The sequence below is a fragment of the Salmo trutta genome, chromosome 6 (genome assembly GCF_901001165.1).
Source record: "Salmo trutta chromosome 6, fSalTru1.1, whole genome shotgun sequence".
Taxonomy (NCBI): Eukaryota; Metazoa; Chordata; class Actinopteri; order Salmoniformes; family Salmonidae; genus Salmo; species Salmo trutta.
The window spans coordinates 471,227-483,517 of NC_042962.1; the positions used below are offsets into that span (position 1 = coordinate 471,227).

The following is a 12,291-nucleotide window of genomic DNA, read 5'->3' on the forward strand; positions in this document are numbered from 1 at the left end:
CTATAGTTTACAACCCATACACTAGGTGGCGGCATGCATCTTTAATAATTGTTTGCGGACGTCAATAATACCATAGAAGAAGGAGAAGACGGATGGGTGATTTCAGAGATATTAGAAAAGAAAGAGAAGAATCCCTGCAGGATTAAAAAGATATACATTTTTGCTAAACTAATCGTCACACTTCTAAAAGTCAGGGTATGGAGTCGAAAAACCTGACTATTTTCCTCGAAAGTACATCATGTCACGAATTCATAGCTATACGATATTACAGAGAACACGTTTTTTATCTCACAACTTGGAAAATATTTGTAATGTTGTTCTTCTTGGTGACGTTGTTCATGTTTTTTTCAGCTGGCACCCATTGGAGTGATCGCCTTGTCCCAGAATGCACCGCGTAGTCTTGACGACGGATGGGCACCTGGGTCATGTGTATTAACTTGAATGTAATGCAGTTTTCCATCTCCTGAAAAGTATCTCTGTCTTGCTTGAACACATTTCCGGCACTACAGCGGTAGTGTCTGAAGTTAGCGCGGGCAATTTTTTTGTTGTTGTCAACAACGTCTTCGTTTTGCTAACGTTAGCGGTCTTGTAAACATTGATATATATTTTTTTTCACGAACTAAGGATACGTGTCTAACTGTATCATATGTCAACTTGTTTGCTAGTTTAGTTTCACCGTGCAAATAAAACACTCCTTTTTCAATAATTGGGAGAAATGGCGGTAGGGCTGTGCTACGCTAGCTAGACCGATTTATTATCAAGCGGGCTAAATACATTTGGCTGAGTCTACACGGACAGAAATGGATTCCAAATACCCAAATCTGGTAGCTATTTATTTTCGCTAAGTATTGACAAGCTACGTTTGGCTAGCAAACTAACATTACAGAATAAGTTGCCATATGCAGTGAAAAACTAGTTAACATTAGCTACCTAACGTAACTGACTATAGTTAGCTAACTTGCTAACACCGTTAGCTATCGCCGGATGATAATCACATCTGCAAAACGTCAATCTGTTTTTTCACAGGCGAGACCTCAGAAGAAGCTCCGGTACTTCTCCAGTAAAGCGAGGTAAGAAACCTATTCTAGATAACTTGGTATAGAGAAATGGTAATGGCTTATTTTTGTAGGCATTAACTCTGCCATGGTTCGTTTGTTGGACAAAGCCTACGAGGAAAATGTGTTTTTGGAAAAACACCGAAAATGTCTGTCAAGTTGATGTTATACGTTTGGTTCTATGATAATCTTAAATCAGCAAACGTAACTTTGAGTTTAATAATTTATGTAATAATTATAAACAAATCAAAGGTTTCGTAATAAAGGTAATGTTAACTGTGCGATCATAGCAGTCAGAATAACACGTATAAAATATCCTAAACCTGTGTTAATTTGGATACGAAAGAAACGCACACCTGTTTAGGAGAGGTGCTGGCTGGCGGAGTAGAACACCTGTTTAGTTGAGGTGCTGGCTGGCGGAGTAGATCACCTGTTTAGGAGAGGTGCTGGCTAGCGGAGTAGAACACCTGTTTAGGAGAGGTGCTGGCTAGCAGAGTAGAACACCTGTTTAGGAGAGGTGCTGGCTAGCAGAGTAGAACACCTGTTTAGGAGAGGTGCTGGCTAGCAGAGTAGAACACCTGTTTAGGAGAGGTGCTGGCTAGCAGAGTAGAACACCTGTTTAGGAGAGGTGCTGGCTAGCAGAGTAGAACACCTGTTTAGGAGAGGTGCTGGCTAGCAGAGTAGAACACCTGTTTAGGAGAGGTGCTGGCTAGCAGAGTAGAACACCTGTTTAGGAGAGGTGCTGGCTAGCAGAGTAGAACACCTGTTTAGGAGAGGTGCTGGCTAGCAGAGTAGAACACCTGTTTAGGAGAGGTGCTGGCTAGCAGAGTAGAACACCTGTTTAGGAGAGGTGCTGGCTAGCAGAGTAGAACACCTGTTTAGGAGAGGTGCTGGCTAGCAGAGTAGAACACCTGTTTAGGAGAGGTGCTGGCTAGCAGAGTAGAACACCTGTTTAGGAGAGGTGCTGGCTAGCAGAGTAGAACACCTGTTTAGGAGAGGTGCTGGCTAGCAGAGTAGAACACCTGTTTAGGAGAGGTGCTGGCTAGCAGAGTAGAACACCTGTTTAGGAGAGGTGCTGGCTAGCAGAGTAGAACACCTGTTTAGGAGAGGTGCTGGCTAGCAGAGTAGAACACCTGTTTAGGAGAGGTGCTGGCTAGCAGAGTAGACTACTAGAAAAAGGAGAACTGCACTCTCTAGGAGCTCAGGTGCAATAATTGAATAACCTAATAACCAACGTTTTGACAGACACGCTGTCTTCATCAGGGTATGATGACAAACCCTGCCGGTCACTAGTTATATAAAGTGTCAAAAAAACACACACAGGTGTCTAATCATGGTGGGATGTGGCCTGATATCATTGGTTAATTCTCAGATATAAGAAGAACATACAAACACATGAATGGATAGAGTACGATAATAGATACATAGGCCTACAAACATTTACAACGAATAGAAAAATCACAATCTCAAGAACGGCTTCAGGTCAAAGTCTACATTGAGACCGAAGGGAGCAAGGGTCTTTAAATTATAGATCCAGGCAGCCTTTTGTTTTAACAATAAATTGTCGAGGTCACCCCCTCTCCTAGGGAGGGTGACATGTTCGATGCTGATATAACGCAGAGATGAAATCGAGTGGTTCGCTTCCAAAAAGTGGGCCGCAACTGGGCAAGTCGTGTTTTTGCTCCTAATGGTGCTACGATGCTCTGAGATTCCTACTTTTAATTTGCGCTTTGTTTTACCCACACAATTTTTACCACAAGGACAAGTTATAAGATAAATAACTGCCTTAGTGGAGCACGTGATAACACCTTTGATTGGGATCTGTTTCCCTGTTTGTGGGTGTTTGAAGAATCTACATTTGTAAGTGCCATTGCATTGAGCGCAGCCATTACACTTGTAGTTTCCATCTGGTAGAGGTGCAAATAGATGACGTACAGGGATATTTTGGGGTGGTAAATCAGTTTACCCTTTTGATCTCTGAGATTTCTGCCCCGTGAGAATATGACCAAGGGAAGGTCTGAAAACACATTACCAATACTGTCATCGGATCTTAGAATGTGCCAATGTTTGTGAACGATTCTCTTAATTTGTTCAGAGTGCTTTGAATGGAGGGTAGTTGGAACGCAAGAATGCTTATTTTTGCTAGACTGTCCTTGAAAGAGATCATGTCTTGATTTGTTTTGAATTTTCTCAGTGGCAGTATTAATCTGACCATTTTTGTACCCCCTCTGCTTGAATATTTTTTACGTCTCAGCCATATTTCTTTCAAAATCTGATTGTTTTTTGCAAATTATTTAGATTAGACAGAATTGGCTGTAGGGCAAACTGTTTTTCAAGGGAAGCGGGTGACAGCTATCAGCCCTCAACAAACTGTTACGATCAGTAAGATTCCTGTAAAGATCAGTGTATAGGACATTATCCTCAGAAGATCAAGGAAACTGATTTGACGTGTGTCAGATTGCATAGTAAATCTCAGGTGCTCAGACAAGAGTTAAGAAAAGCATGGAATGCCTGGAGCTGTTTTGAATCACCCCTCCATAGAACACATATCATCAATGTACTGTTTCCAAATCAACCCGTTCACCTCAAATAGTGGAAGCATGCCATATTTGGATTAGATAATGCTGAACAAGGTTGGAATGTTATATAAATATAATGATTAGTTAATTTGACAAATAAACAAGTCAGTTGAAATTGCACTGGATGCATTAGACTTCAGAGTTGCGTTGGGGGCATACTTATATTTCACTGTACAGTCTTACCTAAAGATTGTTGATCCATGAAATGGGGTTTCAGTCTACTTGGTGACACACAGGATTTGTCATTAACACAGAACACAACTGTGAAGAGTTTACACAACTATTAGTGTCGTGGCTCTTATTTACGGGCTTTGACTGTGGGAAATCACCTCCCGTCAGCCAATTGTGCGTATTGACATTCATATTTAGTATTTATTCGGATCCCAATTAGCTATTGCCAAGGCAGCAGCTACTCTTCCTGGGGTCCAAACAGGAAACAACACAACAAATAAAATACATACTATACAGTGCCTTGGGAAAGTATTCAGACCCCTTGACCTTTTCCACATTTTATGTTACAGCCTTATTCTAAAATGGATTAAATACATGTTTTACTCATCAGTCTACACGCAATAATCCATAATGACGAAGTAAAAAAAAGAATCTTTTTTGCAACTGTGTGTATATATACAGTTGAAATCGGAAGTTTACATACGTTAAGGTTGGAGTCATTAAAACTCGTTTTTCAACCAACTCGTTTTTCAACAACCACCTTGTTTAATGTTTTTGATTGCTACATGATTCCATATGTGTTATTTCATAGTTTTGATGTCTTCACTATTATTCTACAATGTGAAAAATCCAAATACAAATAAAGAAAAACCTTTGAATGCGTAGGTGTCAACTTTTAACTGGTACTGTATGTACATATAACTAGGAATACATTAAAATAGTCAGTGCAAAAGGGGGTCAATGAAGATGGCTAAATAGCTAACTGTTTAGCAGTCTATTGAATGGGGGTGGAAGGTGTTCAGGATCCTGTTGGTTCCAGATTTAGTGCATCGCTCTCGCTTGCCGTGCGTTGACAGAAAGAGTCTATGACTCGGGTGGCTGGAGTCTTTGACAATTTTTAGAGCCTTCTTTTGAGGTCCTGGATGGCAGCGAGCTCAGCCCCGGTGATGTACTGGGCCGTACTCACAAGGCTTGGGTGGTATACTCTATACCAGGCTATTTGGAAAAAGCCACGGGATGGTTTTTCAATACCGTTAAATGTAATTTTATATCTAAGAAATAGTTTTGTAGCTACATTTTAAGAAAGTACCTGAGGTCAAGTTGTGCAACAAACAACACTGCCAGGTCACTGACGACCTCCCTATAGTCTGTCACATCGTCGTATGTGATAAAGGCATACCACTGTCGTGTCCTCAGCAACCTTAATGATGATATTGGAGTTGTGCCCGGACATGCAGTCGTGGGAGATCAGGGAGTACAGGACGGAACTGAGCACGCACCCCTGATGGTCCCCGTGTTGAGGATCAGCGTGACAGATGTGTTGTTGCCTACCCTCACCACCTGGGGGCGGCCTGTCAGGAAGTCCATGATCCAGCTGCAGAGGGAGGTGTTCAGTCTCAGGGTCCTTAGCTTAGTGATGAGCTTTGAGGGCATTATGGTGTTGAACGCTGAGCTCTAGTCAATGAATAGCATTCTCACGTAGGTGTTCCTTTTGTCCAGGTGGGAAAGGGCAGTGTGGAGTGCAATAGAGACTGCATCATCTGTGGATCTGTTGGGGCGGTATGCAAATTGGAGTGGGTCTAGGTTGTCTGGGATGATGGTGTTGATGTGAGCAATGACCAGCCTTTCAAAGCATTTCATGGCTACAGATGTGAGTGCTACGGGGCGGTTAGTCATTTAGACAGGTTACCTTGGCGTTCTTGGGCACAGGGACGGTGGTGTTCTCCTTGAGGTATTACAGACTCGGTCAGGGAGAGGTTGAAAATGTCAGTTAAGACACTTACCAGCTAGTCAGCGCATGCTCTGAGTACGTGTCCTGGTAATCGGTCTCGCCTTGTGAATGATAACATTTTTAAAGGTCTTTCTTACATTGGCTACCATCGTCATAAATACTAGTAAATGAAAACGGCTTTCTATGTTGATGTTCTTCTGTTCTGTCAGCGCATCAACCATGAAGGGAAATGCCGAACTGGACATTGATGACTCCAATACTTGGTTCAAAGACTTGGGTAAGAAATATACTCACTTTAATATTCATCCTCTCACATGTTGTCAATGGAAACTAAGATTCCTGACCAAAGTCACATATAAAGGAGGTGGAGATGGGGGCTCCAGAGTGGCGCAGCGGTCTAAGGCACTGCATGTCAGTGCTAGAGGTGTCACTACAGACCGTGGTTCGATCCTAGGCTGTATCACAACTGGCCGTGATCGGGAGTCCCATAGTGCGGCGCACAATTGGCTCAGCGTCGTCTGGGTCAGGGGAAGGTTTGGCCGGTAGGCCATCATTGTAAATAAGAATTTGTTCTTAAATGACTTGCCTAGTTAACCTCTACGGGCTAGGGGGCAGCATTGAGAATTTTGGAAAAAAATATGTGCCCATTTTTAACTGCCTCCTACACCAACTCAGAAGCTAGAATATGCATATTATTGTTCAGGTTTGGATAGAAAACACCCTAAAGTTTCTAAAACTGTTTGAATGGTGTCTGTGAGTATAACAGAACTCCTATGGCAGGCAAAAACCTGAGAAGGTTTCATGCAGGAAGTACCCTGTCTGACAAGGTGTTGTTCTTGCTTCTGTTTATTGAAGAGTCAGGATCTTAGCTGTAACGTGACAATTCCTAGGGCTCCAATAGGCTCTCAGAACCCGGGAAAAACCTGAACGATGACGAGGCAGCCTCAGGCTGAAACACAGAATCCCCTTTTCCAAGTGTCGCATCAGAGGACAATAGAATTAGGCGCGTGCGCGATTCGACCCCGTGGAGTATTTACCTTCGGCTGTTTAGCTAATTGCAGATTCCCGGTCGGAATATTATCGCTTTTCTACGAGATAAATTGCATAAAAATTGATTTTAAACAGCGGTTGACATGCTTCGAAGTACGGTAATGGAATATTTAGACATTTTTTGTTACATTCTGCGCCATGCGCACGACCGTGATTTAGCATTCTGATAGTGTCTAGAACGCACGAACAAAACGCCGCTGTTTGGATATAACGATGGATTATTTGGGACCAAACCTACATTTGTTATTGAAGTAGAAGTCCTGGGAGTGCATTCTGACGAAGAACAGGAAAGGTAAGACCATTTTTCTTATAGGAAATGTGATTTTGGTGAAGGCTAAACTTGCCGGGTGTCTAAATAGCTAGCCCGTGATGGCTGGGCTATGTACTTAGAATATTGCAAAATGTGCTTCATCCGAAAAGCTATTTTAAAATCGGACGTATCGAGTGCATAGAGGAGTAATGTATCTATAATTCTTAAAATAATTGTTATGCTTTTTGTGAACGTTTATCGTGAGTAATTTAGCAATTTGTTAGTAAATTCCCCGGAAGTTTGCGGGGGGTATGCTTTTTCTGAACGTCACATGCTAATGTAAAAAGCTGGTTTTTGATATAAATATGAACTTGATTGAACAGACATGCATGTATTGTATAACATAATGTCCTAGGTGTGTCATCTGATGAAGATCATAAAAGGTTAGTGCTGCATTTAGCTGTGGTTTGGGTTTTTGTGACATTATATGCTAGCTTGAAAAATGGGTGTCTGATTATTTCTGGCTGGGCACTCTGCTGACATAATCTAATGTTTTGCTTTCGTTGTAAAGCCTTTTTGAAATCGGACAGTGTGGTTAGATTAACGAGAGTCTTGTCTTTAAATAGCTGTAAAATAGTCATATGTTTGAGAAATTGAAGTAATAGTATTTCAAACGTTTTAAAAATCGCGCCACTGGATTCAACTGGCTGTTACGTAGGTGGGACGAATTCGTCCCGCCGGTCCCATAGAGGTTAACTAGCGCATTCACGAGAAAAGCACTGTCGTTGCACCAATGTGTACCTAACCATAAACATCAATGCCTTTCTTAAGATCAATACACAGAAGTATGTTTTTTAAACCTGCATATTTAGTTAAAAGAAATTCATGTTAGCAGGCAATATTAAACTAGGGAAATTGTCACTTCTCTTGCGTTCATTGCGCGCAGAGTCAGGGTATATGCAGCAGTTTGGGCCGCCTGGCTCGTTGCGAACTAATTTGCCAGAATCTTACATAATTATGACATAACATTGAAGGTTGTGCAATGTAACAGGAATATTTAGACTTATGGATCCCACCCGTTAGATAAAATACAGAACGGTTGCGTATTTCACTGAAAGAATAAAGTTTTGTTTCCGAAATGATAGTTTCCGGATTTTACCATATTAATGACCTAAGGCTCGTATTTCTGTGTGTTATTATGTTATAATTAAATCTATGATTTGATAGAGCAGTCTGACTGAGTGGTGGTAGGCAGCAGCAGGCTCGTAAGCATTCATTGAAACAGCACTTTACTGCGTTTGCCAGCAGCTCTTCGATGTGCATCAAGCATTGCGCTGTTTATGACTTCAAGCCTATCAACTCCTGAGATTAGGCTGGCAATACTAAAGTACCTATTAGAACATCCAATAGTCAAAGGTATATGAAATACAAATGGTATAGAGAGAAATGGTCCTATAATAACTACAACCTAAAACTTCTTACCTGGGAATATTGAACTCATGTTAAAAGGAACCACCAGCTTTCATATGTTCTCATGTTCTGAGCAAGGAACTTAAACGTTCGCTTTCTTACATGGCACATATTGCACTTTTACTTTCTTCTCCAACACTTTGTTTTTGCATTATTTAAACCAAATTGAACATGTTTCATAATTTGAGACTAAATAGATTTTGACGTATTATATTAAGTTAAAGTAAGTGTTCATTGTTCATTCAGTATTGTTGTAATTGTCATTATTACTATATATATATATATATATTTTAGTAATTGTCACCTATTAAATCGACCGTTTTTATTTAAATCTTTTAATATATATAAAAAATAAATATCGGGCCATTTTTATCGGTATCGGCTTTTTTTGGTTCTCCAATAATCGGAATCAGCGTTGAAAAATCATAGTCGGTCGACCTCTATCATGCTGAAAAATGAGGTGATGGCGGCGGATGAATGGCACCACAATGGGACTCAGGATCTCGTCATGGTATTTCTGTGCATTCAAATTGCTATTGATAAAATGCGTTTGTGTTCATTGTCCGTAGCGTATGCATATACCATAACCCCACCGCCACCATGGGGCACTCTGGTCACAACACTGACGTCAGCAAACCGCTAGCCCACACAATGCCATACACGCTGTGTGCCATTTTCCTGGTACAAATGAAACTGGGATTCATCCGTGAAGGGCACACTTCTCCAGCGTGCCAGTGGCCATCGAACGTTAACATTTGGCCCACTGAAGTCAGTTACGACGCTGAACTGCAGTCAGGTCAAGACCCTGGTGAGGACGATGAGCACACAGATGAGCTTCCCTGAGACTGTTTCTGACAGTTTGCAAATATTCCTCGGTTGTGCAAGCACATGTTTTCATCAGCTGGCCACGTGGCTGGTCTCAAGACGGTCCCGCAGGCGAAGAAGGCGGATGAGAAATGAACATTCAATTATCTGGCAACACCTCTGGTGGACATTCTTGCAGTCAGCATGCCAATTGCTTACTGAGACATGTGACATAAGACATCTGTGGCATTGTGTGACAAAACTGCACATTTTAGAGTGGCCTTTTATTGTCCCCAGCACAAGGTGCACCTGCCTAATGACCATGCTGTTTAATCAGCTTGTTGATATGCCACACCTGTCAGGTGGATGGATTATCTTGGCAAAGGAGAAATGCTCAGTAACAGATGTTTGAGAGAAATAAGCTTTGTGTGCAGATGGGACATTTCTGGGATCTTTTATTTCAGCTCATGAAACATGTGACCAACACTTTACATGCAGTGGTGTAAAGTACTTAAGTAAAATACTTGAAAGTACTACTTAAGTAGTTTTTTGGGGTGTCTGTACTTAACTATTTTTATATTTTTGCCAACTTTTACTTCACTACATTCCTAAGGAAAATGCTTAACTTTTTTCTCCATACATTTTCCCTGAGACCCAAAAGTACTTGTGACATTTTGACAGGAAAATGGTCCAATTCACACACTTATCAAGAGAACATCCCTGGTCATCCCTACTGCCTCTGATCTGGAGGACTCACTAAACAGAGAACATCCCTGGTCATCCCTACTGCCTCTGATCTGGAGGACTCACTAAACAGAGAACATCCCTGGTCATCCCTACTGCCTCTGATCTGGATGACTCACTAAACACATGCCTCCTTTGTAAATTATGTCTGAGTGTTGGAGTGTACCCTTGGCTATCCGTCAATAAAAAAATTGAAGATTGTGCCATCTGGTTTGCTTAATGTTTGGGATTATACTTTTACTTTTGATACTTAAGTATATTTTAGCAGTTCCGTTTACTTTTGATTCTTAAAACAAAATACTTATGTTACTGGGTGACTTGACTAATTTTCTATTAAGGTATCTTTACTTTTACTCAAGTATGACAATTGAGTACTTTTTCCACCACTGTTTACATGTTACGTTTATATTTTGTTCCGTATTACTGAAAGCCACCTTACCTTGATACCTAAATTGATAATGTCATTAACGTTATTCCATTAACGTGGTTCTTGAATAATTATGCATAATACTGATTGGATACACATTTGGTGATTTTATTTTTCCACATCTGATACAGGAAGGAATTTTGAACGACAGTCAAGTGATGAACAGCTGTGGTGATAGCACATGCGATGCAATAGCCAACGTGCTGGAAAAGAGGTGTTGGCGAGGAATGTCCAGAATATACTATTTTGGTGCCTCATTCGTTATGCCGGTGAAGATCGTTGTGCCTGGACCCATGTTGGATCTAATATCCCTAGCAAGTTGACCATATGTCGTCTGCTTGATTTACAGTAGGGTCTCATTAGATTTAACAGAGAAAGCATCAAGGTAATGAGTTTTTGTGCCTCGGATTGGACACTGAGTCTACTGTGTGCAATTGTGTAGGATTGACTATTGCGCAACTCCCAGCTGATCAAATGGTTACCCGGACTATTTGCATTGTTTTACACTGCTGCTACTCGCTGTTTTATTTTCTATTATCTATGCATAGTCACTTTACCACTACCTACATGTACATATTACCTCAACTAACCTGTACCCCCACACATTTACTCGGTACCGGTACCCCCTGTATATAGCCTCCACATTGACTCTGTACCGGTACCCCCTGTATATAGCCTCCACATTGACTCTGTACCGGTACCCCCTGTATATAGCCTCCACATTAGCTCTGTACCGGTACCCCCTGTATATAGCCTCCACATTGACTCTGTACCGGTACCCCCTGTATATAGCCTCCACATTGACTCTGTGCCGTAATACCCTGTATATAGCCTCCACATTGACTCTGTGCCGTAATACCCTGTATATAGCCTCCACATTGACTCTGTACCGTAATACCCTGTATATAGCCTCCACATTGACTCTGTACCGTAATACCCTGTATATAGCCTCCACATTGACTCTGTACCGTAATACCCTGTATAAAGCCTCGTTATTGTTATTTTATTGTTGCTCTTTTTTTCTTTCTTTTTTTTAACTTTAGTTTACTTAGTAAATATTTTCTTAACTCTCTGTCTTAACTGCATTGTTGGTTAAGGGCTTGTAAGTAAGCATTTCACAATAAGGTCTACACTTGTTGTATTCTGAGCATTTTGTTTTTCTTTCAAACCATTTAGTAATGTTTATCCCAATGTCACACGTTGGCCCCATTTATTTATAGAAAGACAAAATTGGGATCATTAATGTTAACTGTTTTTTTTTTCCTACACAAAATTCAAATCACAATACAGTTATCACAAAACTACCTCTAGGTCCCCATCATCGGAAAACAAAACATTTAACGAATACCTGCTGTAACAGTAGGAGATATGCATCTTTCAAATGATTTGCCACAGATATAAAGAGCTCCACACATCATCAACTTGGAAAAATTGCAGAGAAAGGCAAGCGACAACAGCAAAGTCCTGTCTGGCAAATGGCAATACTTTGAGAAGTGAAATCCAGACTTTGCGAGGTGGAATTGAGGGACAGTAATGGTAGTACAGATGCAATGCTGAACCATCTGAACGGGACGCACCGTCAGACACAAACCGTTTCTGGTAGCAGCACAGGCCCCCAACAACAGACATTAGACTGCTAAGGAAGTGTGATATGGGAGTGAGAACCACTGACTCCAGAAATGACTGCAATTGATATGCAGCCATTGTTAATGGTAGAGGATGTTGTCTTCAATACCCTCATGGCATATCTAGAACCAGACTACAAGATGCCTTAGTGGAGAAATTGTACAATAATTACTCTGCATGTTAGACTGCTTCATACTTATGTGTTATGGCTTTACCCCCTGCTATATTGTGGATAGAGTTACCTGTCTAACAGAACACAGAGGGTGTTCTTTAATGGAAGCCTCTCCAACATAATCCAGGTTCAATCAGGAATTCCCCAAGGCAGCTGTCTAGGTCCATTATTTTTTTTTCAATCTTTACTAACGACATGCCATGGGCTTTGA

At 41.1% G+C, this 12,291-nt stretch overlaps 1 protein-coding gene across 1 annotated transcript in view; it reads left to right on the forward strand.

The window, feature by feature from the left end:
• Positions 1-485: 485 nt before the first annotated feature.
• Positions 486-12,291, forward strand: part of si:ch211-161h7.4 (calponin homology domain-containing protein DDB_G0272472) — a 33,851-nt gene continuing 22,045 nt past the window's right edge. Inside the window, exons 1-3 of the mRNA XM_029755063.1 lie at positions 486-824; positions 1,027-1,070; positions 5,747-5,814. Of these exons, the coding sequence (XP_029610923.1) occupies positions 801-824; positions 1,027-1,070; positions 5,747-5,814 (136 nt within the window). The 5' untranslated portion in view covers positions 486-800. The remainder of the gene's footprint in view (positions 825-1,026; positions 1,071-5,746; positions 5,815-12,291) is intronic.